Raw genomic sequence first — 19,954 nt, forward strand, 5'->3', positions numbered from 1 at the left:
GGGGGCGGCCGCGGAGGCAGCCCGCGGCGAGGTGGTGGGCCTGTGAGCTCACGGACGCAAAGGCGTCTTACTCTCAGCATGTTCCAGCCAGGGCTTCCTTGCGCCTGGCTCACACCCGCTCTCCCAGGTTCTCGACTCCTACGGGGCAGTACGCATTCCTGAGCCTCCCCCGGGGCATCTCTTGGCCCTGGAGGGGCTTCTCTTTGGCCTCCTTAGGTTCTGTGACTTGCACAGCCTCTGTGCCTGTCCCCTGCACACGGAGCTCCCGAACTGCAAACAGCGGACAGCCAGACACGCTGCGAGTGTTGCCACAATAGTCAGACATCCAGGGGTGCCAGGGAGAGGCAGGGAGAGCTTCCGGGAGGTGACGGCCCCCCCGCCAATGCTTGATGGAGGAGCAGAGCGTGCCACGGGGAAGGGCATGTGCAGAGGAGCGGAGTCCCGGACACCGCACCCCCAGCGTTGGGTGCACAGTTCCGCAGGGAGGATTCTCGAGCTCCCGCACTGCACATGATGCCAGCCTGGATGCGGGGCCCTGAGCCTTCCTCTGCCTGTGGCTTCAGGTGCCTTACCCTGTGCGGGCGCTGCGAGCCCCTGTCCTCACTGTGGGGAATGCAGCGGGCTACCCCCTCTCAGTAGGTCCCTCTGGGCCCAGGAGGCTATGCTATGCAGTGGGGACTGGGACCGTTCTCCCAGAAAGGCATTCTGGGGCCACGGCTGCACAAGGAGATGTTGGCTGCCTCTGTGGGTGTCCTCTGCCCCGCACAGTGGCCATGAGGGCTGCAGGCAGGTGAGGGGACCAAGTATGGAGAGGGCAAGGGACTTCTCCTGGCTACCTGTCCAAGCCAGGATCCCTGCCACTGCAGAGGCACCAATGGCCAAGCAGCTCAAGCCCCGTGAGGAGCCCCTGCAAGGGGGCCTTGGGGGAGGGGTATCACCAGGGTGACCCTCAGGCACAGCCCTACCCGCTCAGCTGAGGGAGGCCCTGGGACCCCAGAGTTGCTGGGTCCGCTCTGTGCCAAGGGCCTGGCCGGGCTCAGACCCCCACCAGCCTTCTCTGTGTCTGCAGGTGGCATCTCTGGGGGGATTTCAGTCCTGCTGCCACTGTGGGAATGGAGAGCCCCGTGCTATGTGCAGCAGAGTGTGCCGAGGCACTGCCGGGAGCAGCTGGAAGCTTCTCTCAAGCCGGCCACCAGCCCCTGAGGCCTGCTGCACGGGGGCTCCACTGGCACCAAGAGAACCCCTTTCTCTGTCCTCACCCGTAACCTGGGGACTGGCTCACCTCCAGGGCACCCGGGCCCCGGCACCGCTCTCCTGCCAGGGTGTTGGGGGTAGGAAGGAGCGGGGGAATGGCTGGCCGGGATGCCCCTGCCCTGGCCTCCTGCCCAGGGAGCACATCCCCGCCCAGGCCGGCAGGACCACTGGGCCCCGGCTCCCGGCGGTAAGTGGGGCAGCTCAGCAGGGAGGCGGCTGCTCCCGTTTGCTCCCAGAACTGGCCCCGTTTGCCTGAAGGTGAGCCGGTCACCCTGGCAATCAGACTCCTTCTAGGACTGTCCACGAGAAAAGCTGGGAGCTTCAGGAACTAGAAATAGGTCAGATCGTCACTGGGGTTTTGTATCTGTGCCAGGGCTAGAGCACAGCACAGCCCCACAGCAACGCTGGGGCCGCACGTTCACCTGAGCGGGGTCCAGCGGACGCGCTACACTCGGGGCACGTGGCAGGGGCCCCCAAGCCTTCTTAGCAGTACCCGGAATAGTGTGTGCACACGCATGTGCAAGCACGCACAGGTGTGCGTGTGCAGGCATGTGTGCACTGCCCATGCTTCTGTACACACACACACACGTGTGTAGGCTTATGTGTACACATGCGAGTGCGTGCCCACATGCACACACGTGCACATGCATGTGAGTATGTGTGCACACGGAACCACACACATGTACATATGCACAGGCTTGCGTGTGTCCATGTACACACATGCACAAGCACACGTATAAGCGTGTCCATGCACACAGCACAGGCTTGTGTGCACACATGTGCAGGTGTGCACGTACTGCAAGCACATGTGTGCGTGTCCATGTGTGTAAGGACGTGTGCAGCTTTCGCTTGACCCTCACTGGGCTCTGGGACCCCCTCACTGCTCTGACTCTGTGCCAGTGGGAGAAGCCAACACACGGGGGCTGTGCAGACGGGGAGCTTGCTTGACCTCCACCCCCTCTCTCGTCCCGATTGGGCCCAGGACTGGCCAGCTGTGGAGAGGGCGTGGCCTCTGCTCTGCCCTCCTTGGCGGTACAGCCAGATGGCGGGTCCAGTCCCCGCCCCTTCCTGTCCTGGCTCCCAGGGAAGGCGCGTAGCAGAGGAGGTGGGGACACCTCTCTGCCAGGTGTCGGTCAGACAAAGCTCTAGTCTCTGCCCCAGGGCACTGGATGTAGACCCAGAACCTAGCACTCTCTCCTTCTCTGCTCCTCGGGTGTCCCTCCAGGAGATGGAGCTGCCAGCCCAGCCCCATCTCTGATAACGTAAGTCTCACGGCGCGTGCCATGGGCTCAGGGAGGCTGTCGGGCCAGCTGTTGAGACCGCTAGGAACCCGTGTTCTGTAGGCATCTGCTGAGCTTCTGTAGCCCGTTGAGGTCACGCTTAGGCATGCCTGAAGTGAGCTGTCCAACTGTACAACCTCTGAGGCCCCTGCTGGCCCTAAAAGACCCACTGGGACAGATATCACTGTGCACGAGAGGCCACGAGCCTGAGCCCCAGTGTGACAGCCTCCAGAATCCCAATCTGTGAAATGGGCCCAGGGGGGTGGGGTGCTCGCCCTGTCTCCCAGGGAAGATGCCGGGAGACGTTGTAGCTGCTTGCAAACCAGCAGCTCCGCAGTGATGACGAGGGGCCCTGGGTTCGGTTTCCATAGAACCCACCAGAACGGGGGCTCCTCTCCTCAGACAAAGACTCGGCACTGTTCTCTCTGCTGGGACTCAGCCCCTTCTCCCCACACAGCGAGCCAAGGTTAGCAGGCTCGTTCCCGCCCATCGCGTGACCCTCCGCGGGTCTGAGAAGGACAGGAGAGGGGGCGCCTGCTCAGAGATGCGGAGGCTGGGAGCACTCGGGGCACCTGACGGAGGAGGCGCCCGGCCCGGGAGCGCAGGCTCCGTGGAGAAGCCCAGCGGAGGCTCGTGGGCACACACGCGGAGTGCGGTCTCCAGCACTGCGCGAAGGGCACGTCTGCATCTCGGCTGAGTAAGCAGGGGCAGTCAGGGCACCTTCACAGCCCTTCGCAGACGTGCCAGGACAGGCCATGCTCCCGGGCGCCTGGCTGCATCCAGCAACTACTTCTCAAACAAATCTGATCTAAACAACCCGGAGGAAGGGAGGGGGCACAGGGGCTGCTGCTGAGGCCCTGAGCTGGAGCGGGTGCTATAGGGAAGGGGCAGCGGGTGGCCTGGGGTGCCGGCAGCAAGCCCCTGCAGTAGACCGCGTAGAGCTGTCCAATGCAGGAACAAGACATCCCCCCCGCCCCCGGAGCCCGACCTCCCCTCCTCGCTGAGCCGCAGCAGGGACACCTGAATCCACCCGTCTGGGCCACAGGGTCGGGGCAGCCACAGGAATTCGCAGAACGAACGAAGTGCCTCTGATTAAAGATGGTGCATCTAGCGGTGAAGGTCTCCAGGATCGAGCACAGAACACACGGCTTCCGGCGCAGGACGGCGGCCCGTGGGCGCGTTCCCTAGTCTGCAGGGTGCGCCGCACGAGCTGTGGGATCGAGTGAATGGAAATCGGAGGGAGGACGGCGGCTTCAGAGCGGAGGGAGGCGTGGGGCCGCGCGCAGTGGCGGGCTCGGTGGCCCACGAAGCGGACCCTGCTGACTTGAGGAGGATCGTAGTCCGCGCGCCCGAGGCCTGTCCCCAGGGGCCGTGGCCGCCCTCTCTTTAGGAGGCCGTAGGCAGGTGGACACTGAGGGGGTGGGGGGCTGGACAGCTCTTGGAAAAAGACAGAAAGGAGGCGGTCAGGCTGCTGGGCCGGGCCTCTGTGCATTCCGAGGGTTGAGGACAGACGGGAGGCGGCCTCGTGCTGCGCAGAGTATCCGTGCGGCTGGATTCCAGGACAAGCTCCCGAAAGAGAGGCACGTAGCACGCTCACAGCAGGGCTGCTCGCGGAAGTGCTACCTGCAGTAGCACAACTTGGGGGCCACGTCACGAGTCTGAAGAGGGCTGAACTGACGGCCACTGTCATGGCCAGGACCGCAGGGTGGACAAGGACTCGTCAGCGCCTTTCCAATGAGAGCGCGGAGAGCCACTGGGAACGGTGTTTGGGAAGAGAGTTTTCAGCCCCGGCCATGACGCCCGTTGTGGCTCGGGGAAGAGGGAGAGAAGCTCCGTGATTCAAAGGGATGGACTCGATTCTGCTTCACGTACGCTTAGACTCACAGAAGGACCAGCGTCTCGGTGGCGATTATCAACACAGTGTAGGGTGACGGGTGACTTACTTTCCCCTTTTGTACGTCTCTGTACTTTCCAGACTCGCTACGGAACCAGACGTGACACGGGTCATAGTGCGTGGCCTATCAAAGTGAAAGGCTCCCCGGAGAAGTCATGTAAATGGCCTGTAAGTGTGTGGAAGGGAGCCCTGCGTCCCAGGTATTGGGGAAACACGGATGAAACGCATGGGGAGACACCAGCTCACACCCACCCGGATGGCTGCCATCCAGACACGAAAAGGAGGAGCCAGCGAGGGTGTGGGAGTGAGAGTTCTGTCCCGGTGCTGGGGGAAGGGACAGGCAAAACCATCTGGGGGGTCCTCGAAAGGTAGACCGTAGCATTACCATGTGACCCCACGATTCCTCCCCAGGTACGCACCCGGGAGAAGCGAAAGCAGGTGCCCCGACAAAGATTTGCACGGAAACGCTCACAGCAGCACTCTTGACGAAAGCCCGCGCGTGGAAACCCAAAGGTCCATGTGATGAGCCCATAAACAAAATGTGGTCTATACGAGGGAATGTTATGCGGCTTTAGGAAGAAATGACATTCTGATACGTGCTACCCCTTGGATGAAGCCCCAGATCCCATTCTGCTAAAACGAGCGGGGCACCAGAGAGCCGTAAGGCTGCGTCAGCGTCCACGACGGGCAGACCCCTGCAGACGGAGGGTGGGGCACGCTCGCCCAGGCGGGGGGCGCGGGGTGGGGGTGACGGGCTTGTTCTGGGCTGAGTCCGCGGTGACGTCCGCACAGCCCTGGGAACAGACTAAAAACCACGGAACCACCCGCCCTCGCGGGGGAGGTCTCATGGTATGGGAATTCTATTTCGGTGTAAGAAAACAGAAAGACGGGTGCCGTGTCTAGGCGGCCTTTGGATTTCAGAGCGATGCAAAGCGAGGCAAGAGAGGGGTGGCCCCAGGGACCGATCTGCGGACCCGACCGGGCTGACCACGCCGAAGCTTCGGCGGGCCGCGTCTGCCCGGCATGAAGGTGGATTCTCAATCCGCATCTGGGTGGTCCCAGGCAGCCACTTCCTGCCCCGTCTTCTAGGGGCCCAGGCTCCTCCCCGCCACGGTCCTCCCCGACCCCGGCTGGCTGGGGAGGGCGGACATACACAGCGAACTCCCAGATGCTCTCCTTGGCTACACGATTTGTTGGAGTGGCAGCCTGGGCCTTACTTATCTGCTCTGCATATGCATGCCTTAAATTTCATCTGCCGGTGTGAGATTTCATGCAGCCCCCATAAGCCAATGTTTATTCATTATCCCCGGATCTGTTTCCTATCGTCTGTTTCAGAGGAGCCAAAAACAACATCTTAACTCAATACAGAGCACCATATGATGGCTTTCGTTTTCCAAAATGAGCCACGGTGCACTCTGGGGTTGGGGGGGACAGCCCTTGGTTACCACTGAGCCCCGGCAGAGGGGGGCTCCTGGCTCTGGCGAGCCATCCTCAAACTGGGTGCCCAGGTGTCGAGGGAGGGGCCGCAGGGCCGTCCTCATTGGTCTGACAGACGGACGGTCAGCAGCCACCTGCACGTACCGGGAGCAGCTCATTCACTCTACCCCTGTAGGGCACGACATCTGTCTTCCCGGGCCCCCAGGATCCCATACTGCTCCGGGCATGGGCGAGAAGGACGGGTCAGCCACCCTCCCCGAGGACGAAGCCCAGAGAGGCCTCCTTGCTGATCTCAGGGAACAGAGAGGCATGCGGAGTCTGAGGTCAACACACAGCCCATTGGCTGAAGGGAACTCCTCTCTGAACTGGCCTGAGATGCCAACAATGCTGGCGGTTTCCTGGGTCTCACAGTAGCCCCTGCCTTCCCTGATGTTTACAGTCCACAGTGCTGAAGAAATCTCCGTGTCGGGGAGGTTTAACGATGGGACGGCCACACGACCGGACTGAGGGTGAGCTGCGAATGAGATACAACGGTGTCTACAGTCGCCCCGCGCAGAGCACAACCGTGCCCCGCCTGCCCATGCCTCCGTCCACGCGGCTCCCCACCCGCCCACGCCTCCGACCGTCATCCACCGTGCCCCGCCTGCCCACGCCTCCGTCCACCGTGTGCCCATCCAGCCCCACCCCGGCTACCCCCCCATCCAGCGAGCCGTCTCCCGGCACCTCTTCCATTCCAGGTGCCACGCTAGGTGTGGGGAACACCGGGGGGAGCCGCTGTATCCTCTTTCCCTCGCAGAGGGCACCCCACAGCGATCGACTCGCCTCACGCACACGTATGTACACGTAACCACAAACCTTCCACCCCCTGGGCTCAGACCATTTGCACCAGTTAAACCTGCTCCGTCTCAGAGCTCAGATCCTAGCTCCTCAACCCCGCGTGGAAAGCCTGGAAAGCCGCTGAAACACACGGGTCCCACCCACGCATGCTGGCTTCACGGGGCAGGGCTGGAGCCACGTTCCGTGGCCACCCTCAGACGTGTTATGCAGGAGGACGGCGACCCCAGAGCAGTGTCCAGTGAGCATGCCTGTGAGCCAGACCGTGCCCAGAGCTCTCCACCGCGGGCTCCCCACCGCTCCGGCCATGCTGCGGTAAACACACTGTTGCCACTGCCGACTCACAGAGCGGGAACTTGAGGTCAGAGAGGCCAAGCAAGCTGCCCAAAGCCACACAGCAGCAAGGTGATGGGGACGCTCTGGCTCTAGGCTCATGGCCTTAAATCAGAGCCCCGGACTCTGACATCGGTCTATTCTGTGGACCTGGCTCCGGGCCCTGTCTCCAGAACAGAGGACCCTAAGAGATCTCTGGGTGCTGGGGATTAGCGTGCAGCCTGGTCAGACGGGAGCCTAGGACAGAGGAAACAGCCATGGTGCTCAACTCAGACAATGCAGTGGTCCCCGCGGGGGCTGGGGCTGCGCGGCGGGAAGGGTACGCCAGGTAGCAGCAGAGGGGCCGGGCTTCGGCTCCCGCTGTCGCTCTTCATCGTGCCGTGAACTGAATTCTGTCCCCCTCCCCAAAACCCCTGTGCCGGAGCCCTAACCCCAAGGTGACTGCACACGTGGACCTTCCAGAACGCAGTGAAGGTTAAGTGAGGTTACATGAGGTCATGAGTGCGGCCCTCATCCCACAGGACCGGTGCCCTTCTGAGAAGGGAAAGGGATAGGGAGAGGCTCACAGCGGGAAGCCGTGTGAGGACACGCGGCCACCCGCAAGCCAGGAAGAGTCCTCACCGGAAACCCACCCCGGGGACACCTGGACCCAGGACTTCCAGAACCCTGAAGCAGGAGAAAGAACCGTCTCGCTGTTCAAGCTCCCCCGGTCACAGTTTGCCACGGCCAACCCGGCAGAACGGCAGACGCCTCCTTCCTGCCCACCACCGCCCAGAGCAACGGCCGTGCAAGGTGACTTTTTGCAAGGAGCTGCAGACACACGTTCTGCAGCGGCAGGAGGCACGTGGGGAAGGAGGGCAGGGCTGGCACCGGCGTCACCGGGTTGCCATGGTAACCTAGGCCGGCAGCCACCACAGCCACTGCTCGGGGGGAGGGCGCGCCCGATGCCAGCGACCGAGGCCGCAGACAGACCTGGCAGAACTCTACGTCGGGGGCGAGGCTGAACGTGGAAACTGGTATCTGGAACACGGGCGGCTGCGCAGAGGCCACAGCCCGCACCGACAGGGCGAGGCTCCAAGTATTTTTTACTAAAATGGCGTAAAAGCAAGACGAAGGGCGAAGCCTGCGTGGTTCGGCCATGGTTGTTTAACAAACACGTAACCATGAGCAGAGGACAACAAGTCCTTGTATTTGTTTCGTGTTCCGTTAGGGACCAGCCCGTGACTCCTCTGGAGGCCGGCTCTTCCGTGGCTTATTAATATTTTAGATTACAACTGTGTTAATAAACCACTTGCTTGTATTTTTAAATGTTCTAAAGATAACCAGATACGTTCTATTTTGGCAGAATCCACCGTGCCTGTGGTGATGTCTTGCAGAGGCTTCCTAGGACTGTGACAAACGGGGCTTCTGTTTGATACCGGGACTCCACGAGCTCCTGTCCCGCTGGCCCTAACCGGGAGCCACCAGAGCACTGGGGGGCAGCTCCTGCCCCTTCTGTGTCTCCCAGGGAAGTGTTCCCGGCTGGGGGAGAGCAGATCATAGCAGTGGCCTCCTCTTCTGTTCCAAGATTCCAGATGTTTGGGCCTCCCTGCTGGACGGGTGTCTCTAGACATCCACAGAGGCTCCGCTGCCCCCCCCCTTCTGCTGGCCTCAGAACCCCACCTGTCCTTGGCAGACCATCTGCCCATCCTCACCTGCCCCAGGTGCAGCCAGTCATACTTCCCACGCACACTTATCCCCCAGTTCTAGCAATGGGTTCTGGGGTGCACCTAGCCATGACCCAGGTCACCCAATCAGGGCCAATCCCTGAAGCCCGTCAAACAGGCAGGAAAGACATTATCTCTCTGTGCTGTACTTGGACTCAGAAGGACTAAGCCCAGAGCTCTCAGGGATCATGCTGACAAGTCAGCTGCCCAAAGGATACAGCTGTCAGAGAGGAAGGAATCAGTGCCTGAAGACAGAGAGAAGACTCCTGGGGGACATCATTTGAACACCTGGATTTAGCCATGCCTGAAGCCAGAACCCTGGGCTTTTCAATTATGTTGAGATATTAATTCCCTTTTTGGGAGAAGACAGCGTTGGAGGGAGCTCTGGGGTTTTGTCACCTCCAATTAAAAAAGTGCTAAAGAGCAGAGCATCCCCTGAGCTGGGATGCACAAGGAGAAGCCCTGGGTTAGACGTTCAAAATCACGTTTCCACGCCAGCTCTGCCTCAAGCCAGGTATGGGATTCTCAGCAACCAGGAGTCTAGACTTTCTTCTCCAACAGAAAGACACCTGAACCCTAAATCTGGATTTTCTCAAACTGAGACTAGAGACCCCAAGTTTTCCTGGGGGCACCTCAAGTCTTAGAGGAACTTTTTATTCTGTGCTTCCATTTTGGTGATGCCCGAAAAATGACCCTTGCTTCTTTTTAAGAACAAAACCGTTCTGCCTTAATTGTTCACGTTCTCATAGACAACTTCAGTTTTTATAATCAGGTGTTTTTTTTTTAAATGTGGGAATGTTCCCTCCTCCAAGTGACCCACAGGTTGCTAAAGCAGGAGAGATCCTGCTCTGAAACCCGTGGCTACAACTCACAGGCTGGGTGACTCTGGACACATTGCTCAATGTCTCTGGCCTGTGTTCCCTTTTGTGCAAAATAGTAATGGGGACACTTAGCCTGGGGGACTACTTTGGAGACAAGAAATGTCCCATCCAGGGGCTGGTGCAGGACTGGTGTCACAGTGTTCAGTGACGGACCTCCGGCAGGGCCAGCCCAGAGAGTCCATGATACCCAACTCCGCATGCACGTGTGACATCTGTCCAACCTGTCACCCTGAAGTCCTTTGCGGGACCTGGACTTTTTAACTAGGTTAAATTAGGTTAACAGAGTTAAGGGAATTGTGTGGGCAAAGGGTCACAGCTAAGCTCCCCCAAAGTAGCAGGGCTGGGTTTTCCAAAGATGGTCGTCCCTATACGTTTATTTCTACAAGAAGCTCTTCTAGTCACCATTTTAAATGGGAAGCCAGCACCCCCTCCCAGAGACAGAAGACGTGTTCCCATTAAATAAGGTGGAAAGGGGGTTATGGGTCACAGTTGAATGGGCGTGCTATCTGTAGGCTGCCCTGAGCCCATGCCTGCTTCTTCCAGGGTAAGGAGAAGACTGGTGACCATAAAAGCCATGTGCAAGGGTCTCCGGCCTCCCAGGGAAAAGCCTGGCCACAGTCTGGGAACAGATGTGGTGAATGTATATTGCTGAGAATGGCTTTCTTATGTAATATATAAAGAGTGACCACAAATCAATGAGAAACAAACAACACTACAGAAAAATGGGCAAAAGACCTAAACTGACACTTGACCAAAAAATGAAAATAAACAGCCATTAAACACACAAAAAAGTTCTCACACTCGGAAGTAATGGGGGGAACACAAACTTAAGTCCTGTGTTGATGTAGCATGGGCTTAAGACCCACAGTGGGAAACAGTCTGCCAGTAGCGTGTGCTGGTGAGATGTGGACATAGCACTTCCAGGGACTAAAAGTCCGTGCTCCCCAATGTATTTTTCAAGGCCCTATCTCCAGTGGGATAGTATCTGGAGGAGGGGCATTTGGGAGGTAGTTTGGGTCCATGGAGGTCATGAGGGTAGGGACCCCATGATGGGATTAATGCCCTTATAAGGAAAGACACTAGAGAACTTGACCCTGTGTGGGTACAGTGAGCAGATGGCTTGTCTGCAAGCCAGGAGGCCAATGATGCTGGTACCTCGACCTCAGACTTCCAGCCTCCGGCACCGGGAAAAATAAATGCCTGCTGGTTGAGCTGCCCTCTCTGTGCTACTTGTCATAGCAGCATGCACAGACTGATACGCACACTTCGGGCATAGCTGAAGGATCCAGAAAGACGGACTACACACCCAGACCTGACCACCACCCATCCTGGGGTATGAGGAAAAGCAGAGCAAGTATGTTTACACCAAGGGACAGGGACCGCAGCAATGCTGCCCATGACAGCCCTGGGCTGTAGGCAACCCAGGTGGCCCCTCAAGGCAGGACAGACTTGATAAAACCCAAAGAATGACCTAAGAGTGAAATGGGTACCCCAAGCCACTTATACAATCCAGACATCTAAGACAGATGTTAGGAGAGAAGCCAAACACACACCAAACACACAGTCTGATTCCACTTGTATGTGGTTCAAAATTGGCCCAAACTGGGTTACGCTGTTTAGGGACGAAAAGCAAGCAAGCCAAACGGTCACAAACAAAGGAAGTGGATGACACACAAGCATGGTGGGCTGAGCAGTGGGGAGGGATGGTTCTGTTGCCACGGGGCGCGTGGGGGCTTCAGGGATGAGAGTCACGTGGGGCGGGGCTGCTGTTTTATAGCCATTTGCTGAGTCACACGTCATGGTTTGGGAGCTCCTCTCTGTGTTGATTGTATTTCATGCAAAAAAATTAGAAACACAAAAATCATGCAAGCACCAGACTGAGGACCAAGACATACAGGGGCGAAGTGATCCTTCTCAACAGCACCCAGTGGTGATGTGTCTGCACAAGGAGGAGAACTTGAGGAAAGAAGTGAGATTTTAGGAATTGGAAGAAGCAATCCAGGAGCTTCCCAGTAAGGAAGGTGAGGCTGGGCAGGCTGGGATAAGTGAGCACATCCCATCTGTGGCCAGAGCAGGAGAATTCATCAAGCTGGACCATCAGATCTGAGGACCATCATCGGCCTCACCAGTATCCTCATTGCTACCACCATCAGCAACATGACCAACACCACCAACAGCCATACCCACCGTCACCACCAACACCAACGCCAATGCCACTGGCAGCAACATCACCACCATCACCCATAACACCAACACCCATATCACCACCATCAGTACCACCACCATCACCAGCATCAGCCCAGCTGGCATCACTACCACGACCATCTCAACCACCAGCTTTCCCACCATCCACGACCACTAGGTCTCAACATCTCAGAGATGGCGGATCCTCTGGGGACACCCCAGCCTGGTCGGCTTGGACGGACCTATGCTGACGTACTGGCGTGGCCACTCGGTCAGTGTGCGGCTCTCAGCAGGTCACTTACGATCTCCGACCCTCAGCTAGAGATGCGACCACGTCCCCACCTCCTGTGTACCGTGAAGGCCACGCGCATCGTCTGCGAAAGCTACGTGGAGAGACGAGGTGGAGGGGATGCTCCAGGGACAGGGGTCAGGACGTGTGCTCTGGAAAGGCTGGAGCCGTGCCGCCTGGCCCTGCGGTATACGGCTGTGACGGGCATCAGCACAGCCTCAGGAGATGCTGGGTGGGGGGAACGCAGCCTCCCAGAGAACGCACAGGGATCCCAGCAGCAGACCAGCTCGGGCCACAGGGACACACCAGCAGTTAAGAGTGTGCTGTCTTGCACATGAGGTCTGGGCCACCCAGCTCCGTGGCCTGCAGGAGACCAGAGTCTGGCTGTCTTTGGATGCTGGGGACAGTGCTGTTCATGCCACCTTGTCATCTTATGCTAAGCAGACGGGGATCTTCAGACCGTCCGGGCCTCTGTTTCGGCAGCTAAGACGCCAGGCGCTTGGCAGTGACTTGGTTTTGTCATTTTCTCAAACGGGGGGCCCCCGTGGCACAGCTTCTGCTTACACACGAGCCGTCACCGAAAACTGCGCACACCTGCGTTCGCTCTCTGTGAACTGACTCATCGAAAGGCTCCGGGAGATGAGTCTGGATGTATTTTATCTGCTTCTTACCCGAGACCTGCCTTTGGGGACATGCCCTGTCATGGCTGCAGTGCGGAGTTCTACAGAGAAAGGACCAAGTCACCGTCTAACCCGACAGCCCGGATTTACGGATGGGGACACGATGGGAAGCAGAGGCGCCACCGTCCCTCTCTCCATCCATGGTGTGGGTCGGTCTCGGTGACGGCTGGTTTAGGTGTCAACCTGACCAGACCAGGCACCCAGCTACTGTGGGGCGCCTGTCCAGGCGTTGCCATGAAGGTGTTCAGCAGACACGGCCCGCGGGCGGCCCCTGGAGCCAGCTGACTGAACACAGATTCTCCTGGATGGTGTGGGTGGGCCTCCCCCAATCAGTTGAGGCTTCTCGAGGAAGAAATTCTGCCTCACGACAGCAGCCTGAGCCTGCCCTGCGGATCTCAGACTTGCCAGCCCCCACAATCGCCTGAGCCGTTTCCTTCACGTGGATCTCTTCAAACGTATACGTCTCTGTGCCCAAGTCCATGTCCCTCTGTCCCTACTCTCCCCAGGGGTCAGTCGCCAGTGGTGGCTCCTGGCCGGGAACCACAGGGCTAAGCCCCGTGGTGTCCACGTCCCATCATGGTCCTCGACACTGGGAACAGAGAGGCCGTGGTGGGTGTCCCTTCTGAGCCAGAGGCCCCAAAAGCCCTTGAGTATGGGGAGGACACAGCAGGATGGACTCCGCCGAAGTTACGGGCTTTTTAGTTATAGTGGCTGACCTCACCTCACCCAATACAGCCATGGCAAAGCCCCATGCAGAAGCCTGCACACCGGGAGCGCAGGGGAGAAACACGCACATGATCCCAGGGCCACCACGCCTGCTCTCTGCCAGGGTGACAAAGTGCATGGCATTAGGATTCCGAAGAACAGGTCACAGCCCAGCCCGGTGCACTCCTGGGTGCTGACACGCGGGTGTCTGTGTAGGTCGGGGAGGATGGTTCCTGCCCTCCCTTCTCCCCAGGAAGGAAAGCCTGTTGGAAACGGTGAGGTCCTCGGAAACACACGGTCCTAAGAGGCGAGACGGAGGTTTGGAAGAGCAAAAGGGCTTCCTGCTCTGAAGACCCAGCTCCCAACCTTTCCGCGCCACTGAGCCCAGGGTGTATCCGGGAACCGGCCGGCGACGCGGGCCGCGCACGTCATTCTGCGGGGGCTGCCCGGGGTCCCCGACGTTCGTCACCGTGGGACGGGAAATCGGCTGTGCTCAGACACACGGTGCCCTGAGCCGCCCCCGTGTGCTGGGCGTTCCTCGAATCGCTCACCTCTTTCCTTTAATGCACGAGACCGGGATTCGCCGGCTAAACACTCACTTCACAGCGCAGAGACGTGGGAAAGACCAAGGGAACGTGTGCGGCCCACACCGGGCCGACCGGGGCAGACCGAGCGCCGGAGGGAAACACGCAGCACGTCTGTTGTACCATCTCCAGTTCTACGTGTATTCCAGGTCTGCTGGAAAATGGAGCATTTTTAACCAAAAAAATGCTGATTATAAAAATAAAAGTAAGGGAGTGGGACTTGGTTTAAACATTAAAAAAACTCTCTACTCCTCTAAGACACAGTTGGAAACAAAAGGTCAAGTCCCAGGATCCGGGAAGTACCTGTCGCATGGATCCAGCGCGACGGCAGAGCACACGAGGAAACCCCAAATCCAGGAGCGGCGAGAGAAGCGGCCCAACTACAGGCGGACAGAGACGTGCCCAGATCCTTAGAAAGACGCTGACCTTGGGGAGCAGTGCACGGAAGCCACGTGCCACAGTCCCCCCACCACCGGAGGAAGCCGTCAGCACAATTCCCGCCGCATCCACATGGCGGCCGCCCCTTAAGGAACCCACGATAGCAGACGTGGGCCAGGACGTGGGGCCATGACGGCCCCAGGAGACCCAGGAGCTGGGACGGCTGTCTGGACATTTCCTCTAAAGTGAGACGTACTCCTGTCCTGCGACCTCACAACGAGCTCCCAGCCATGTCCCCGCGATGGATGAAACCACGTCCACGGACAGACTTGTACAGTAACCTTCCTATGGTCCCAAATCAAGGAGCAACCCGAATGCCGTCGGTGGGAGCATGAGGCAAGGTCTGTTGGCATACACATGTGACAGAACACTCCTCGGGGACATATATGGACAGAATGCCGGCGCTCACGGCAGCGTGGCTGGTGATGGATGCTGGAGGCCCAGGAGTGCTGGCCGCAGGGGTGCGTGCCTGGGCGAGTCAGCCAGTCACACCGGCCTCCGCTGCCAGAGCCCCGGGAAGGCGGCATGGCCAGGAAGCACCCTGACAGAACTTGTGGGGTCAGGACACCTGCCCGAGTGTGCTCGGAGACACGGGGGTGTATATCTGCTAAAATGCCCTGACCTGTGCCCTCATGCAGGTAAGTCACACGGCGACAAAAGCGATCTCTCAGCCCAGCCCCTCTGAGAAAGCCCAGGGAAGCAAGGCTGGCAGGAACGGCTCCAGAACCGTCTCTACCCTGAAATCCAGGTCCGAGTCCGCTCCCGCCACACCACCGCCCTCCATCCCAGGACTGCGGGATGCCGCCTCCCCGGACGCATGCCTACCTCCTAGCAGGGCTCATAATTTACCCTCCCGGGCGGACAGAGGATCCCCCCGCCAAAGATACGTCTTAATGCCCAGCACCTGGAACAGTGACCTCACACGGAGAAAGGGAATGAAGCTGCAAATCAGCTTGCCTTCTGCCTTCAGGTGGGCCCAGGCTGACCACACGCATCCTAACCCACAGGAAGAAGCGAGAGGGGGTCAGAGACACGCAGCGTAAGGGACCCGGCCCTGTTCTCAAGTTGGCGGGAGGGACCATGAGCCAAGCACGTTGCAGCATCCAGAGCCCGGAGACAACAAGGACATGCTCTCTCCCCCAGAGCTTCCAGAAAGGACCACAGCCCGGCTGACACGGGGACCCGTGAGACCCACATCAGACTTCTGACCTTAGAACCACAAGATGACGCATTTGAGATGCTGAAGCCACTCTGTAGCCACTTGGGACAGCGTGAGGAGCTCCAGCTCCTACGAGCCTTATAGGCGGCACAAAGCTATGCTGCCCGGGGCTGGAGGCACTCAGGAAATGTGCGCAGGGTGGTGGCGGGGGTGCCACATTCCAGAGGGTCTGGCATGGCCGTTTGGGGTCAGGAACCAGCCTACATGTTCTCAAGTCCCCCAGGACACAGAGCCAGCCCCCAGAATTGGCTGGAGCCCCACGAATGTTGAACAGCAGCCTGGGTGGCGAGTGCCAGGTTATCAAAAGGACAACATTCTGCAGAGGGTTGCAAGGAGCAAGGAGCATCCTTCTAGGAACGTCACACCCAACAGCTGTCCCATGATGGACACACACACGCCACTGCCCCCCGGGAGCCCCTCCGGAGGGGACCGTCAGCCTGGACGAGCAGCACCGTGTCCACCCGCCCTGCGGATGTCCTGCCCGCGTCGGGGGTAGATGGGCGAAGGCTCACAGAAGGAGAGGGCAGGAGGGGGTGCCATGGGCCCTGGCCTTCTGCTCCCTCTCTACAAGAAGCTGCGATTTCCTAGAGACACAGGGAGCAGGAGGGCCCGGGTGACCCGCACATGTGGCCATCCTGGGCTGCCCCGGCCAGCAGTGCCTGAGTCTGTCCAAGGAAGGAACGTGTGCTGGAGATCAGTGGCACCGACGCTGTGGGGCAGGAGAGGGCGGAGGGGGTGCCCAGCGGCCTGGACGGGGCGTCGCGCTCACAGCTTTCGACTTACCCTTCTCAGAACAGTGGGGCCAGACATGCTGCCTGTCCAAGAGGCCACGGGTGGGCCAGGGGCAGCAGGCCCTGGAGGGCCAGGAGGTCCGGCTCGTCCTGGGGCTCAGGACGTGCACCGTCGCGCCGGGGAAAGCACGCTCCCACCCACCTGCTGCCCGAGGACCCGCCTAGCCCCTTCCCCAGAGGAGCACACCCCAGCCTTCCCTTTCAACCGAAGTTTAGGACGCCTCTTACCTCGACACCCCGCACACGCTGGGAGCGTCACGGGTTCCCTCTCCTGAACAGTGGGTAGCCTGGCACACGAGGACACCCCCTCTGAAATCAAGTTCTCGGAGAGGGAACCAACTGAGCACCCCCGAGGAGAGTCTGCCAAGCTAGCCAGGTGCAGGGTGCCCACCGCGCGTTCCCGAGCACGTGTCCTCAGAACACCTCGTCTCCCAGCGGTGCGGGCCCACGGGGCAGGGACCTCGAGCCCGCACAAGCAGACCCAGCAAAGCCACCAGCCACAGACTGAGGGTGGCCGTCTCCAGCATGTGCTCTGGGGGTCTGGGGTTCCACCCGACGCAGAGGGCCCACGCCAAGCCACTCTCCCTGCCAGACAGTCGGCACTTAACGTTCCCCGAGTGCCGCGCTTCCTCCCCAGTCCGCTGTATGTGAATGATCTCCTCTTAACATTTTAATCAACCCAATCTTTTGGCAATCAACTTCAAAGCGGTTTTCAGCAAAGGCTATATTTGGAGTTCCAAGAGACGCGGAAGCGGTTTTCCTTCGCGAATGCCAACCGCTCTGGGGCGGCGTTCAGCGACACGTCAGGGCGTGTGGTTTTAACGGAGGGCACGGCCGGGGTGGGGGCCTTCTGGTGCACACGAGCTGCCCACATGCGACCTCGGTATGAAAGATCGAGAACCAGCCTTCCAGGTTCCATCGACCCGCGAGAGCCCTTCCCCGATGGCTACAGCGAACGATCCACGTTTTCTGGAACATGACTGAGCAGCCCCGTAACTAAAAGCTTGCGCACCGTCTTGCAACCTATTTCTGATTTGGACAAAGCCCAGAGGAATCGAATCAACCCATTTTGATGACAGAAAGAAGTCCTTGCTCTGAACGGCGGCCTCTCTCTGTCGGCAGGCCACCCGGGCCCAGGGCCGTGGAGACGCGGCGCGCGCCGAGCCACCTTACCTGCCTGGCTGTCCTTGGGCCTGCACATCACCTCCTCCACGCACTCGGCCGGGAACCACCCGATGTGGCCGCGGGCGCTGCCTTCCCAGAAGCCTCCTTCGCCAATGCTCAGAACTGGAAACGAGAGGGGGAACCGTTAGCGGGCGGGCTCGAGGGGTCTGGGGGTGAGCGCGAAGAGGGGACAGAGAGGACAGGGCCAGTGCTGTCCCTCCAGCCTGCACAGCCGGCGGCTCTGGTCCGTCTGCCGGCCGTCCACACCGCCCTCAGCTGTGGACGAGGGGACCCATACAGTGTCCCTCGGAGAGGACAGGGCCGAGGGCGTGGATGCTGGGGTCCCCAGATGTCTCTTCCCCTGAGCTTGTAAGCATTGGTCTCCCGGCATCGTTATCTGACCCCACGAGTCCTGCAACTACTCTGTCCCCCATCTTGGTGTCCCGAGGAACTGCAAGTCGTCAACCATGTCCTGTATCAAAGCGGTGCAACAGGTCACGACCTCCACGGATGGAAGGAAATATGAGGTCACATGTGTGTCCCCGCCCAGCTGGGGAAGGGGTCCAAGGGTCTGCCTGATCTTTGAAACCAGTTTGGGAAAAGACAGTTCCCAGCAGGAGATAGAGCAGAGAGAGGCTGTGTGCCGACCCTGTGTTCTGTCTGGCCTCGAGGCAGGAGCGTGCGAGAGAGGGGGCAGTGGGAGCCCTGCACTTGTGACGAGCTGACCGGCCACTGAGGGCCTCTGACAGTCGGTGCAGATGAGGAGCATCGGAGACCCCTCCCCTTAGAGACGGGGGTAGAGGGCCTGTCCACGGGGCCACTCTGCACGGTAGAAACAGGAAGACATCTCTCGTGCGCTTCCTCCAAAAACCGACGCTGCCGCTTATACCCCAAGCGGCCCAGGTCAGGGGATGCACACAGGCTCCCCAGAGAATCCAGACCGGAGAGGGTCACCGCGGATGGAGTGCTGTCTGACAGCAACGGGAGGCCGGGCACCTGCCCATGTGCTGAACGGGCCGAAGTCACACGTCCGTGTCTGTGACACGCAGGGAAGCTTCTCGGACCCCCTGGCTCGGCTCCCTTGCGAGTCAGAGCGGGTCCTGTTCGCGGTGCTACCGTGCGTGAGGCAGAGCCCTGTAACCCCGTGCGGCGCTCCATCCCCTCACGGCTTCTCTCCGGACTGCCCGTCTGCCGGGGAGGCAGGTAAGAGCGCTCGTGTCGGATGGGCGCCGACTCACACTTCTGAGAGTGTTGTCATTATTCCGACGTCGGCGGGAGACGGGCAGGCTGAGGGGCCCTGCCCGCCGGGCCGGCGTCAGCTCCGTTAGGAGAGAGGCACGCTGCATGTGAGGAGAGGCCGGGGAAGGGCCTGGACATCCCGTGTGTCCGGGGGGCGAGCGCTCGCTGGCGGCTCTCCGGTGGGAGGAGGAGGAGCAGGGTACACACGAAGGGCCGCGGGCATGACTCTGGGTCCTGTCTGCAACACGTGACTATGTTTTAGGCCGTCGGCAGGATGGGCCTCCACCCATAGGGAGCTGCGACCCTCGGCCACACAGCGGGCTCGCACACTGGGGTTACTGTCCACCCACCGTGTGCAGTGGGAACGTGTTCCCTGTAAGCGCAGGGCAGCTGGGCTAGGCTCACCCATAGACTGACTGAAGGCACTCAAATGCAGACATTTCGTTCCCCGAGTACGAACAGTCCACAGGCTCTGAGGCCAAAGCTGAAGCCACGTGGTTGGAGGAGATGCCCGTCCAGCCGTCCACTGACTGGCCACTACTCAGGGCCTCTCCCCTCCAGAGACACAGGGCCCTGCCTTGGACAGTGGCGATCTAGCCCCAGGCTTGGGAGGGGCCATCATGGCACCAGCCCCGCCCCCTCTGCCAAGCTCCACCCTGCCCCTGCCTGGGTCACTGAGGAGGGACCTCTCTGTGGGCCTGGACAGGCTTGGTTCCCCATTCTGCTCCAAGCCCCCCGCAGGCCGTTTGAATCTGAAGCCATCCTGGGCTTTCCTCCGCATGAGCGTCACAAGGGGATCAGAACAGGCTCACCCCTGTGCCCGGGAACCCGCCTGTGGGGAGGGTTATCGAGGTATGCTTTCCCGGGGCACAGGCTCAGCGGATCCCTGGAAATATGAAGACCTCCCCTCCACAGCTGAGCCAGGGGGACAGGAATACAGGGAGAGTCCGAGCCTGGCCAGGGGGCTGGGGGTTCTCAGCAGGACTGCACCCCCCCGGAAGGGGGCAGTTGGGTTTCTCTGGAAATCCTCCCAGATCTCCTG

The 19,954-nt window shown here is 60.0% G+C and overlaps 1 protein-coding gene across 2 annotated transcripts in view; it reads right to left on the reverse strand.

Annotated features, from left to right (window-relative positions):
- SHANK2 (SH3 and multiple ankyrin repeat domains 2) overlaps nucleotides 1-19,954 on the reverse strand; it is a 459,921-nt gene that overhangs the window by 232,791 nt on the left and 207,176 nt on the right. For both annotated transcript variants that reach the window (XM_032360192.1, XM_032360193.1), the window contains one exon: nucleotides 17,683-17,796. In XM_032360192.1, the coding sequence (XP_032216083.1) occupies nucleotides 17,683-17,796 (114 nt within the window). The remainder of the gene's footprint in view (nucleotides 1-17,682; nucleotides 17,797-19,954) is intronic.

Source organism: Mustela erminea, chromosome 9, assembly GCF_009829155.1.
Source record: "Mustela erminea isolate mMusErm1 chromosome 9, mMusErm1.Pri, whole genome shotgun sequence".
Classification (NCBI taxonomy): Eukaryota; Metazoa; Chordata; class Mammalia; order Carnivora; family Mustelidae; genus Mustela; species Mustela erminea.